This window comes from Nelusetta ayraudi, unplaced genomic scaffold, assembly GCF_046127955.1.
Source record: "Nelusetta ayraudi isolate G7.1 ecotype Tasmania unplaced genomic scaffold, CSIRO-AGI_Nayr_v1 ptg000011l, whole genome shotgun sequence".
Classification (NCBI taxonomy): Eukaryota; Metazoa; Chordata; class Actinopteri; order Tetraodontiformes; family Monacanthidae; genus Nelusetta; species Nelusetta ayraudi.
In genome coordinates this window covers 3,251,515-3,264,686 of record NW_027466061.1, presented here as the reverse complement: position 1 = coordinate 3,264,686, position 13,172 = coordinate 3,251,515, and the positions used below count along the sequence as shown (strand labels likewise).

Below are 13,172 nucleotides of genomic sequence, written 5' to 3'. Positions count from 1 at the left end.
CTCTCCTCCATGCTTCCAGCTCGTGTCCTCTCTCTTATGCCAGAGCCAGTAGGAGGCTCTCTCTGCCGCTTCTCCCAACCCACAAATGGCTGTTTTTCTGTCATGGCCTCTCAGTCCAACCTTTGTCATCAGATTCCACACTGATTGAGCTGGAAATCCCCGACATCCTACTTCCACTCCCATCAGCCATTTTGTCCACCCCTTGTCTTGACAGCCCAGGACAAGTTGCTGGTACTTGGTCTATTCTTCCACATCCTTAGTTCCACCAGGATGATCTTCTTTCCATGTGATGACCACATGATGAGGTCTGGTCTCAGAGTTGTGGACAGCACCACCTCTGGCAAGTGGAGTTTCCTCGCGAGGTCAACTTCCAGTTCCCATCCCTGGCCTGACTGCAGGAGATTTTTTTTGACTTGGTCTTGGACGACTGGTCTCTGACCCTCTTTTACGAAGGTGACGGTGCTCAACAGTGGATTTGCTTTGGCTGAACGTTTCCTTCTCTTCTCTTGTTCCATGATGTCTGCGAGCACTGCCAACACCTTGTCATGGCGCCATCTATATCTCCCCAGGGTCAATGCTGTTCTGTACCCTGATAGAATGTGCGACAAGGTCCTCCCTCATCCCTCACCTTGTCTATGCGCCTTGAGTTGCAAGCTCAATGGATTTAGCTCTCCTTCTTTAGGTAAATATAGGTAAATATAAATAATAATAATGATATATCGCAAATGCCTGATGGCCCAATGCTTGAGCCAAAAACCAAAACAAAGCAGTCTCCACGACAACTCTTTGTGTTTTGCTCCTGCATTTCACATTCTTAAGCAGAGATGCAATGGTGGCTGGCGGCTGTCCTAAATGGCCGAGAAGACAAGGTTTATTAATGAAGAAAAAGATATTCTCTGTCAATATCCGGAGGCAGCCAGCCGTGTCTCTTTGCCAGCGTCTTTTGAGCAAAGCCCTTTGATTTCAGAGGTCGAAATGAACTTTTCCTCCTCTTGTTAGCCCTGCTTGTGTGCGTGTGTGTGTGTGTGTGTGTGTGTGTGTGTATTCCCCATGGTAGCCATCGCTAAGCTTCAGGTACAAAATATAAAAAGGCAGACGTCCTCTTGATCAAAAGACAAGCAAGAGATGGGCACATCGTGTGTCCAACGCGGCTAACCGCTAGCTGCGATTCGAACTGGCCCCTCTGCACGCACGTGCTTGCAGATCCTATATTTAGACTCGCTCCTTGTACCCAATTATTTTTTGCTACAGTTAGCAAAACAACAGGAGTCACCTGCCTCCTCCTGCCCCCGCAGCTGCGGAACATCTGACTGCGGAAAGTGCCGAATCGGGCCAAAAACAGACGAGCGCTAGGCCTCGCCGCGTCCTCGTCTCCAGGGAGGACGGCTGAAGGAAAGCCGAGTGCACACGCAGTGCTCCGTCCCGGAGACCACAGCCGACACTCGAGCAGCAAACTGAATAATAAGTTGATACCGTTGAGAGACGACTTGCTGCAGGGAAACGCTGAGCAACAACTTTGGAGTATTGCAGCGTTTTCATTTGAAATTCACCAACTGTTAGAAGTGGGCCGACCGGTTTGTGATGATAAAATCAAATTTCATATAAAGAAATGATTTAATTTTTTTTTTTTAAAGTTGAGTGGGACCTGTGGGGCTTTCAAACAGAGAGTCAAATTATTATTAAATATAGCCCCTTTATGCATTTTTCTTCCATCTTCTTTTATCATCTCATCATTATCATACAATATCCTCCGTCTTAATGTTGAAAAAAAAAGTACAAAGAGTGTGGCAAATCTTAAAGAATCTCAGTTACCCCCACTCTTTATTCCTCCCACATCTTCTCGGATTATGCAAGCGGACAGCCCAAGCAAGGGAAAAAAAAACAGAGAACGCACCTCTATTTATAGTAGCCCCGCTGGCAGATATGTCACCGGCCCAGAGCGGTGTCCTGCTAACATTAAAATGCATCTCTTTACGTTGCCGGCCCTCGGGCCTCATCAAAAATGACTGTGACCACTGGAGCGTCGCCGCTCCCTATCTCGCCGATGCAGCCGCTCGCACTCTGTGCGTGAAGATTACCTCTGTTTGTGGCGCCCCTCCTTTCTACCTCCCTCCTTCCCTCCGTATTTATGGATTACAGCCGTGGCGGCGGCTCCCATCGCTCGTGCGCCGACTTGGGGCCGAGAAGCTTCTTCCAATGAGTCAGATCGACGCCGGGGTCCGTGTTTCAAACTCCTCTCGTCGCCCTCGCTGAATTGAACGATCTCAGCCCCGCACTTATAAATAACCTCCAACTGGCTGCTGAGTGCTTGAGCTCATCTTTCTTTCATTTCGACAGTCAACTATTGTCTGTACAGCGCTAAATCGCAACCGAAGGCGTGTCAAAGCGCTTTGTACAATCGGGGGTAAACCGATTGTACAAGGTGGAACAGTGGCCAGGAACAACTCCCCTGTGGGAAGAAACCGAGAGCAGATCCAGACTCCAGTGGGCGCTCATCTGCTTATGACCAGTTAGGGTGAAAAGAAAAGACAGAAAATGTTGAGAGAGAGAGAGAGAGAGAGAGAGAGAGAGAGAGAGAAATAGAAGTGCATTTAATTGTGTAGTTATACATTTAATTATTATTATACATTTAAATAGTAGCCTATTAATGGGCTGCTTTCCACACACGTTTGTCCATGCTTGCAATGCAGCCGCGTCTCCCCTCTTCCGTGTTTCCGTGTTACATTTTTAGCATGTCACTTTTCAACTGGTCATAGTTTGTGTCGGCGCAGGTTGAGCCAATCACAGCCTCATCTCTCATCCTCATCTCGCATGCCCTTTATCTGTTGTGCTCTCCAAACTCCTGTACTGCTACAACTGCTACCGGTAGTAGCAGCAGAACTGCATGTCTGACCAGAGAGCTTCTCTCCTGCCTCTGCTGCTGTGTGGATGTGCCAGTCAGATACGTTTCAGACTCGTTGCCACGGTTTTGCAGCTGTTCCATTTTTTGTTCTCAGCGGCCACATATCACATTCGGTCCTGTTGCTCTTTCCAGAACAGGCCACCAGCAGTACAGGGGTCTCCCAACAACGGCCAGCCCCAACCCTGCATGAGCCCTGCCTTGATGAACGCTCCCTGGGTGAGAGAGGGGGGATACAGAATCTTTTTCTCTCTCTCCATATGCTACTTTTTATTGTTTCATTTAAGTAAATACATACATTTACATATATATTTTAGTTGTTGGTATTTCATCTCAGTGATCCCCCTACCTGTAATGCACTAAAATGTACTTCCCCTAATGCGCTGGCTCGCATCACACAATGGAACCATATTTCTCATTATTCTTCTGCAAATAATACATTATCATTGGTCACACATCATTTTATTTTTAGGACTCTTATTTGTGATTGGCAGTATTCTATTATTTCATGCACGAAGCAAAGAAAACTTTCTTAGAATGAAAAAATGCTCCCCTTTACATGCTATCATTTGTTCATTTTCAAGATTGTTATTAGGAAATTCATCATCCAGTGGAAAACTAAATTGTCCGAGCTCCTATTATAGGCATTGAAATGTTTGCTTCAGTAATGGCGGAAGGTGCCCCTAATGCCAACCGAGACTGGCTGCCGTGCTTCCACGTGGGCTTTGCTATGCACATTTGGGAACCACTTGCTTTGATGTTCCCTTTGTAAGCCATTTCAGAACTGCACATTAACCACATAGAAGAGAGGCAGCGATCAGATTTTATTATAAATACTAAATTGGTGGCATTAGTGTTGTGTTTACTTACCAAGCTCCTCTGGCAGTCAACATCTCCACTATTCGGTGGCTGTGCATTCTAGGATCTGAATAAAGTTTTCTCATTAGGAAGCTAAACCTCGCCTACCAGCAGTCAAGACGTTTTTTAATGGTTAGAAAGATTAGATTAGATTAAATCTGTCCCTCCAAGAGTGATTACACTGCATTTTTTGCTACATTAACATCATGAGAATTAGAGTTGTGCTGATAATTTATTTATTAATAGAGTTTGTTCATGCCCATCATGTTCAGCGCTCTTGAAATTTGTACCTCTCAGTTGCGCTGTCATAATTTAGCAGAGACATAATTAAAGCAACAACAAACATGGGTGTAAAAGATATTTCACGATTCAGAGGACAGATCAATTCTGAAAAGTCTCATCATCTTTTAGTGTTAACCTCACTTATCACGACTCTTTAGTTCAAATATTTGTCACTCTTTTCTCTACTGTAAAAAATTTCCCTCACATTTCAAGTTTGGAGGGGTTTTCTTGTTAGCATGATATTTCACTTTACTTGATATGATTATATTATATTATATTATATTATGTTACTATGAATATATTATTGGCCTACCAAAGCATGGCAAGCCTTTGATTACTATATAACATTGAATGAGGTATGTTTAGTAGATATGTGAGTAACTTTTTAACCCCACTGTAAAGATGTACGCCAGGTTTAAATGCTATTAAACTATGTTTTGACAGGTTATTTGTCAGAAAAAACACCATTGTCACCCAAAACAACGTAAGAAACATGTAATTAATGTACCAACATAAGTGTTCAGGTTTTTGTTTTTCCCCTCGCTCTATTAGCATTTATGTTTTAGGCATTTGCCTTATTGCTTTTGGAATAAAAACTCAGATGCTTTGTGTCCTATTAATCATCTCCCTCTCCTGCCCACCTGCAGCAGTACCACTACCAGGAAGACGACTCGCCGCCTCTTGACCAGGGATTCCCAAGGCTAACCAATGAGGTGCGCGCGCCGGAGCTTGTGCACGTGTCAGAGAAGAACCTGTCGGAGATCGAGAATGTACACGGCTATGTCTCCCACGCCCACATCTCTCCTCTCAAGGTGAGCTCGCTCGCCTCCACTGTGACGTTCCAATGGGGTTGTTTTGCTCCTCACCTAACAGCATTAACTGTATGCATTTTCCCTCTTCATATGTGAATTACAGTTGAGTGTACCCTTCTTTTTGACATTTCCCTGACATACAGAAGCACAATTGTTTTCATGTTTTAATGAGAAGTAATGAAACACTGTCCACTTATTCTGCCCTCATTGTGCATTAATCATTCCTTTGACACATTTCCCCACTGCATTGTCTTGATTCATGGAGTAGGGATGACCGCAGCCTCTAACGTGTTAGCGCTTTTCTCTGCGCAGTTGCTTTTTGAAGCCCGTCGTGTTAGAGGCCTCAGGTGCAGAGTATAAGCTGCAGCCGTATCTGTGATTCTCATCAGCTTTACAGAAAAGATCACAAGCAGCCTGCAGATGAGCCGTTGCAGAGCGCTCGGATGTCTACTTAGACTGTCGCCAGCAGAGGGCAATGTTGTCAATGAAGAGAGGATGTTCTACATTACAGGAATACAACGTGTTGTTCCTATCAGATAGCAGATCAGGTCTGCTGAAAGATTGGAAGAATGTCTTCAGTGTTGCGACAGGAAGGTCATGGAATTTAAAACAATGCAGCCCATGAATATGTTTGTCTGACAGAACCCACCTTGTAATCTTGAGGGCTGTGCGTGTGTTTGAAGGTGCTATAGAGTGGATCTGATCTCACTGCAACACTCTCATTTATGACATTACTAAGTTCCCTCTGAATGCTAAAGTAAAATACAGCACTTTTTTTCCTACACAGCTTACATTTAAATTCACATTGTATATTTTTCAGTTTTCTCTCTGAAAGTTGCTAAATTGCATGTAGCAATCTGCCCGAGCTATAATGAGTTCCACTGGACCATCGGTTCAGGCTTTGCAGGACAATACATTTGACAAATCAGATCCCAGAGCCTTACTGCCCATAGATGGGCGCTAAAGTGGCTTGTGCTAGTGGTGGACGTAGCGAGTGGCTTAAAGCCTGTGCACATGAGTGCACAGGGTTATGGGAAACGAAAAGAAATTGTTGTTAAAAATTCAATGCCCAAGTAATGAAGAAGCTGGGTGCACTGCCACGCAGCTAAGTTGGTTCATTGTCAGTGTATCAGCAGCAGAGACGTGGGTTTGTCTCAATGAAAGCCTGTTGCTGGAATGGAAATAATGGTTTGTATTTTCACTGCCACCGCACATTCTCAGGTCCACATTAGCGGCAAGCCAAGAGCAAAGAAGGTATTCTCACCATATTATCAACAAATGTTTTTCTATTTAGCTCGAGTCACAGTGCAAGTTATGGTGTGTTTTCAGAGCAGCTTGCAGCCGTAGTGCAGGAGACAGCCCATCTGTCATTCACCCCTGTTTCAAAGACATGTTCACTTCTGATTTCCTCTGTGGGAGGCGGAGTCAGTGGCAGCTCTGCACAGGTGGCCCCTGCTTTCCCCTTTTAAAAATGCATCCATCGTGGCTGCGTGGCAGACTGTCTCACCTCCTCGTCTCTGTCGTGCATCACAGAAACGCGGCTCATAAAGCAGTCAGGGCAAGCCGGACGTCTCGCTAATTGTCTTTTCCGAGCGATGCTTCAAAGTTAACGAGCTAATTGTCCGTGTAAACACGACGCACCCGCAGACGAGGCGGCGCCGACAACCTCGGAGTGACTTTTGCGTCCATTACGCTGTGCGCCACAGCGTCGGTAGGCCGGGAATCAAAGGCTAAATTAGCAGGCGGGGACAGACGCACGTTAGCGCTCGTCGATTATCAGCAGGAGTGATATTGCTGCAGTACAAGTTGTGTGCGGTTGGCAGTTACCAGCCAATTAGACCATCGTTAGTGCACAGTTGTGTCCCTTAACGAGCTGTTCACCTGAGAAATCTCGGTCTGCTGCCCTCAGCGGTCGGCCGGGAGCTACAATTTGCAGATATGCAGCCAGTGTGTGATGGCAGGACATCCTGTTCTGCGAGAGGCTCTTCCTCATTGTCAGGAGTAATGAAGGAAGCCGGAGTGATCCCCTCGCCCTCATTCTCATTCAGCCTTTAACCCCTCTGCCCATCTCCCCCCCCCCTTCCCATCCTCCCCACCTCCCTTCAATGTGTGACAAGGTCACCATTGCTAACGCTAACTCTCAATGCACTCAGCTCATTTAACCTCTTCTCTTGATTCAAGTATCCTGGCCGGTGATGTTTTGTTTCATTTCTTACCCGCAGCCTGCGCTGGTTACCCGTTTTGATCTTGCATACCCGGGTGTGACCACAGCAAACTACATGGCAAGTTTTCATTTCATTTTAATTTTCCTCCAGGAATACCTCCCCTGAGTCGTGCCAACACTTTATTTTCTTTCTCATTTTTAAGGGGGGGTCTTACACTCTCTCCATTACTGTGTCTGGGTCGTTGTATCCAGAACCTGGTTAATCCCCCTCAGTGCTGCATGGGCTTTTTCTTTTTTTTTGTTTGTTTGGGTTTTTTTGGGGATTGTTGGTTCTGTTTTACTCCTCTCATACCCACATTTTATTTCAGAACCTCCTGTGTTTGTGAGTCATTTGCTTGCCAGCAGTTCCCATGTGCTTGCTGTGGTGTTACTGTGATCTCTTGTCAGTCTGTGTTTGTTGGTGACCGTGTATGTGAAATGTTGAAGGTTTTCTGGTCAAGTGTTCAAAATCCTGCAAGCCTCATATAAGGCCTTCGTTATCAACTAATAAGAAACAAGAAAGTGTAACATGCTTGGGCGCGCGGTGTTCCGTCTCTCCCGCGATGTTGCTGGCAGAAACATGGGAAAAGGAAATTGTGTGAAAAGTTCCAACAGGGCGAGGAGGAGTGAGCGCTCTTGGTGAGCAGAGGTGTCCTCCAGTGATGTGTTGCAGCCAACTGATGAGGAGTAGGCTCAGCCCTCTCCAGAGGATGGGCAGGGATGTATCAGATGCCACTGAGACTGGACTCGCAATGCAAAAACCAAAGACATGAATCCAGAAAAAAAGGAAGGAATAACTTAACATTAAAAGCACCGCACCCATCTCGTCAGTCTTGAATATGAGAGCTGAATTCCTTTGCTATCTTAAAAAAACATTATAAATGATTGAATTTTTTGATTTGATAAAGTTTCATTTAATGGCTCCTTGCAGTTAGACACTGATGTTGTTGTTTGATGTTCAAGCTTGTTATTAGCATCAGCCTCTACTGAAAAAAATGAAATAATTAGTTTCATTTTTACGCTGTAACATTTTCCAAAGCAGCAAAGTGGAGTTTCAGAATATAATACTTTTAATAAGTTTTGTTCTTGTCTTTCTGAAGCAGCACATGATACGATGCCCTTTGTGCTTTTGGGCATCATCTTTTTTGACATTTTATCCGCTCAATAATTCATTCAGTAACTAAAAGCTCAATCAACAATCAAGTGCTGGGATCATAATGAGACAGTATGAAGGGCACTCAGCTGTTTCTTTTTGCTTTCATTCTCTCTCTTGAATGCATTTGCATCGATAAATATCGAGTCTCTCCGAGTGTGATTTCCTTGCGGATCGCTTCCCCTTGCGGCGTTAAGCCCGACCTGATGTGACGTTTGAACGGGAGCAGTGGAGCCGAGTTGTGATCGGAAGCCACCACGCTTGTTTCCGCTCGGCCTTTGGGACTTCTGCGGCAAGAGAAATTGCTTTAATACGACCGGCGTAATTGTAAAGGCAGCGCCCGGCGAAGAATTATGATTTGTCTCGGAGCAGAGGAGGCGCATCGCAGACCCCCCTCCTCCTACCTCTCTCACCGGCCAAATAAAGCGCCGCTGATTAGAGAGTGTGACTCAGGGAAGTCTTATTGATTCCACCCGCTGTGGCGCTGGTATTGATCCGGCGCCTCTTTGTGTGGTGATATCTCCTCGCGAAAACACGTGCGTTTTTGACGCAATTACTTCTCCTGTCAGTCAGGCGGGAAGAAGCGGAGGACGGAAGGCTGCGGCGGCATTCAGGGGTTTGAGCTGGAGAGGGTCATCGGAGGTCAGAAAGCAGGAGAAACTCTTCAGCGGCGTCTGAGCCACCTACCGTAAGGTGGAGGTTACTTTTCAGGAAGTGGCGAAATTTCTCATTGTGTTTTGCAGACGTTTATTAAAGGTTAAGTGTGTAATATTTAGAGATTTTGAGAAGAAACAGAGACATCAAGTGGTTGCATTTTAGATTGCAGCGCTCACCCTCTCGCCCTCCCGCTCCCGAGTTTGCCAGTGAACTACGGTGGCTTGCGCACACAAACCTGGATACCTCGTCCACCTTCTCCTTTGTTGGTGTATTAGAGGACGTGAGCATTCAACCTAAATACATAATCTCCTGGATTGTCCACTCCAGGCTTCCTTAGACATATGGGGGTGCAAGATGGCAGCTTGATCCTTGCTATATGAATATTCTTCTATATAAATAAGACCCGTTCTATGGGTAAGAAAGCCAAATTACTTGCAAGTACACACTTATCAATGTATTAATGGGCAGTATAATTAGTATATTTTACCAATATGATAATCATAAAGCAGGCCAAATATTACACACCGGACCTCTGAAAGGTGAAAGGGCCGCCCGCACTCTGGCGGATGTACAAGAAATCTTTCTTTACACTTTGCAGAACAGTCACTACTTGACCATCATCAACACTGATTAAAACTGCAACATCCAGAAGCCTCACACCTTTTTACGCCGCTCTCCCTTTGTTTTGTTTTGTTTTTTTCTTTTTTTGCACCTGCCATAAGAGCTACATCTCTGTTTTTTCCACTCCTGACTCCAGTATAGTGACCTTGTGCGAAAAGGTGATCAAACGATAAACTGCAAGGACAGGATTTGATGTCAGCAAGGCAACAGTTCAGTCGTCCTCGTTCCTTTCCCTTGATTTCACACCAGCGAGATTCACACCATTTCATTGGCTTTGAAGTGCAAAGACGTGCGGATGGCCTATTTTGTGAGACAAAATGTTTTGTTTTGTTTTACCTTGTGTTTTTTATTTCTTCTTGGCTCCTCTATGGACTTATTTCTTGTTTGTGGCACTGGAACACTTCCCCTGCTACAAAGTCATTAGAGGAGGCCGCCGTGCAGATTGTACCTCATGGCAAATATCCCGATCTTGATTATAACAGCCCACTCTAAATTTCCTGGCCCTTTGTAGCACGTTGCAGTAAAAGCCCTACAACAAGGACAAACCACTAAGGTTTCAGGTTCAGTGGTGCTTGAGAGTGGAAAGCAAATGTAAGAAAGTCTATTTTAGCTTCTGGGAGACTAAGCCCTCTTATATTCTCTAATATTGGTTTATTTACTTTGTACGTGCTTAGCCGCCGGGAATGGCTGAGTACATCGTACTTCATACTCATAAGGTGGTCTCTTTCTAAACTGTTTGTTGTGCAGAATTAGTCAATTAATACACGGGCATTCATCATGATGACGGCAACTGGTTTCAAGAGCTGGATCGTCCACATAAACAGTGAAATACCGATGGAGTTTTTGCCTCAGACCTCAATACGCCATGGTTTTATTACTGTTTTGAAACCGTTTGCAGTTCTAGTGCTTTAATAATAGGGGAAATGCACTTTTCATTAGGGACATGCAAAAGTGGATGAATCAAAAATCAAAAGGTAGTTTCTTGCAAAGTTTTTAGAGAAGACAGTAAAGGCTGAGATGGTTAAAATTTGATGAAAAGCTTCAGTAAATCTAAATGCCATCCTTAGAGTTACCCAGAAAGCCCAATTTATCATAGAAAAGTCATGAATATTCATTAGGTGGTTGAAAAAAAAGCCACTTTTCGGCCTTCTTATTAGGGTCAAAGGAGCTGTCTGGGCCCCCAGTCATGAAAGAGATTCAGCAAAATGTCTCCTCCTCTGCATGGATTGACAATTATTTAAAAAAGCCCATCTGCCTCATCCACATTTTGGCACTTTTGAAAATCAAGGTTTATTTAATTACCTGTGAACTGTTATGCTTAAAGAGAAATTGCCAAAGTAGGCATTCCTACAGTGCACACACCTGAGAAACAGGATAGTAACACAGCTTTGTGTTTGTGGCGTAGCTTGTTTAAAATTAATCCAAATTAGACAGTGATGCCTTGAGATCAGCGAGTTACATGAGCCATCTGATTGCGCTTTTGAGGAGTTCTTCCGAATTTGACGGGAACTCAGAAATGCCATGAAGATATTCCATACCGGAAAATGTGACATTTCTCACACTAACCTAGTTTCATTACCGGTGAAGCCGGGTTTAGCAGCAGTAGCGAGGGGTGAGGAGTAATCAGCCACTTCTCCACTTCTAATAATCCTGGCTCCATCACACTTGCTTGATAAACACCCTTCTTTAGAAACACGCAGAGGAAGATTAAAAGTAAGACATGCTGGTGAAAAATTCTAAATGTCACAATCACAGTGTTGAGGGGATACAGCCTTCAACTATGAACACTTTCAAGTCTGCACTGAAAATATACTGATTATTATAGTATTTAGTTTTTTCTTGTTCTGTAAGGCCCCGTATGATCTTTTTAAAGGGGTAGGGGGGTTGGGGGGGGGGGGGGGGTGATAAAGAGCATATAACTATAAAATACTGTAAAATTCTGGATAAATGCATGTGGATTTATATGGCAGACAGTGATTAATGTTATAACTGACTATCTCTTAAATAGTCAAGGCAGGAAACTTACTGCAGTAACTGTCTTTGGATTTTAAATGGTTGTCCTTATTATCCGGATGTGCCATGAATGTGTCCAAATAGCTGCAGCAGTGGGCAGTAGCCGTGATACGTCGGTCTTTACAGTGACCATAATGTCGTTGCTATGGTTGAAGGGTTAACGATGCAGTTGGACTACTTAGTCCCTTTCACGAAGGTTCATGCAACTCTTCCATCATTGCTCATGACCATGTGGTTGACCCTCTCTAGGTGTTCAAACCATTGTAACATCATCGGCGTCTCGACCAGGGTCGCAGCACCAATTTTATGCTTATTGCATAGAAAAATTGCCTGAATAGAAGCAAGCAGGGTGTCATGCAAAGTGTGCGGTACTTGCGGAGGCTACTGCGTTCACGAAGAGTTCTCATCAAACCTTGATTGAACATAATGGTGCACTGAAAATAACCCCACTGAGCCATTTTTTTCCATCCATGCGAAAGTTCCAGAGCTCACTTTTGACACTCAGACACACTTCGGATACTCAAAAAATGATTTTCTCCTGGTGGGATTCTATATAGGCCAATTTGATGTATTTTTTTGACCATTTACACGGCAAATTGTTTTTTCTGCTATTCCAGCAGAAGAAAAACCTCTAAGTGAGAACACAAGGTCTGGAATAATAAGTTGTGAATTAAGTAATTTTTTGACTCCAGAACCTGTAACTTGTCACAAAAAAATAGTATAATTGTTGGAATTTTCAGTGGAACAGCCGCTTTCACGCTGTCTTGTAGCCGGTAAATTGCCAGGAATGCAGCGTTTTTACTTGGGTTCACTTTTACAGGGCAGTGCTTAAAACTTGCATGACGGTAACCACTGAAGACTAGGCAAGACAGGAAATGATGACGTATATTTTCTGTTTTCTGTTTCCAAAATCACTCCCTACTCGCACTACATGGCAATATGAATATTTAGTGAAAAATATTACAGCCTATAATATAGTGGACTCAAAGTATCCCCAAAGAATTGGCTAAAAGTAGTGTACAACTAACTGACTAACCCAGCGATACATCCCATCATGCATTTAGCTCACACTGACGAGCACAGCCAAGCAAAGACCCTTAGTTTAATGTGTATTTCTCAAAGAACAAAAAAATACAAATACACACCCACACACATACATATATGCACATATATATTTTGTTGTACATGTTTACGTGTTGCAATGACAATAAAGCCTATACCAATACCAATATGTGTACATATATATATATATGTATATATATATAAATTGTTAATATTTTATACATAGCACAATTTGGAAGAAGTCAAACTTAGTATATTGCTATGTTGTCTAGTTCTTGGCAAAAAAAACAAACCCATAAATAATCTTTTGCATCGACTAAAGCGTGGGCTCTCGAAATGTGAGCCTCTTGTTTTTGGAGAACCGTTGAATGCAAATGAAGCGGGTGACCTCCTTTCCAAGGCCAAGGGTGGTTTGATGAGCTTGACCTCATCCCTGCTGCGCTCTCCTCCCCACCATACACATCTTTGTGTGTCACAAACACAATGTGCAAAAAGTTGTGTCTCCCCTCGCACACAAATTTAACTTGAATATGACCCCAGGGACCCCGGGACCCTACGCTCCAGATGGCCAAGGCTCCTCAAGCCAAGGCTGACAGCCTATCAAAATCCTCA

General features: G+C 44.0%; 1 protein-coding gene across 19 annotated transcripts in view; it reads left to right on the top strand.

Moving 5' to 3' along the window:
* Positions 1-13,172, top strand: part of dlg2 (discs, large homolog 2 (Drosophila)) — a 122,344-nt gene that overhangs the window by 47,807 nt on the left and 61,365 nt on the right. For 14 of the 19 annotated variants that reach the window (XR_012926167.1, XM_076020043.1, XM_076020041.1 and 11 more), the window contains 3 exons: positions 3,035-3,118; positions 4,687-4,851; positions 7,074-7,133. Coding sequence is in view for 18 of the 19 variants with exons in the window: in XM_076020043.1 (XP_075876158.1) it covers positions 3,035-3,118; positions 4,687-4,851; positions 7,074-7,133 (309 nt within the window). In the remaining variant the exon portion in view is untranslated. The remainder of the gene's footprint in view (positions 1-3,034; positions 3,119-4,686; positions 4,852-7,073; positions 7,134-13,172) is intronic. The other 5 variants (XM_076020044.1, XM_076020058.1, XM_076020054.1 and 2 more) reach the window with 2 other exon arrangements.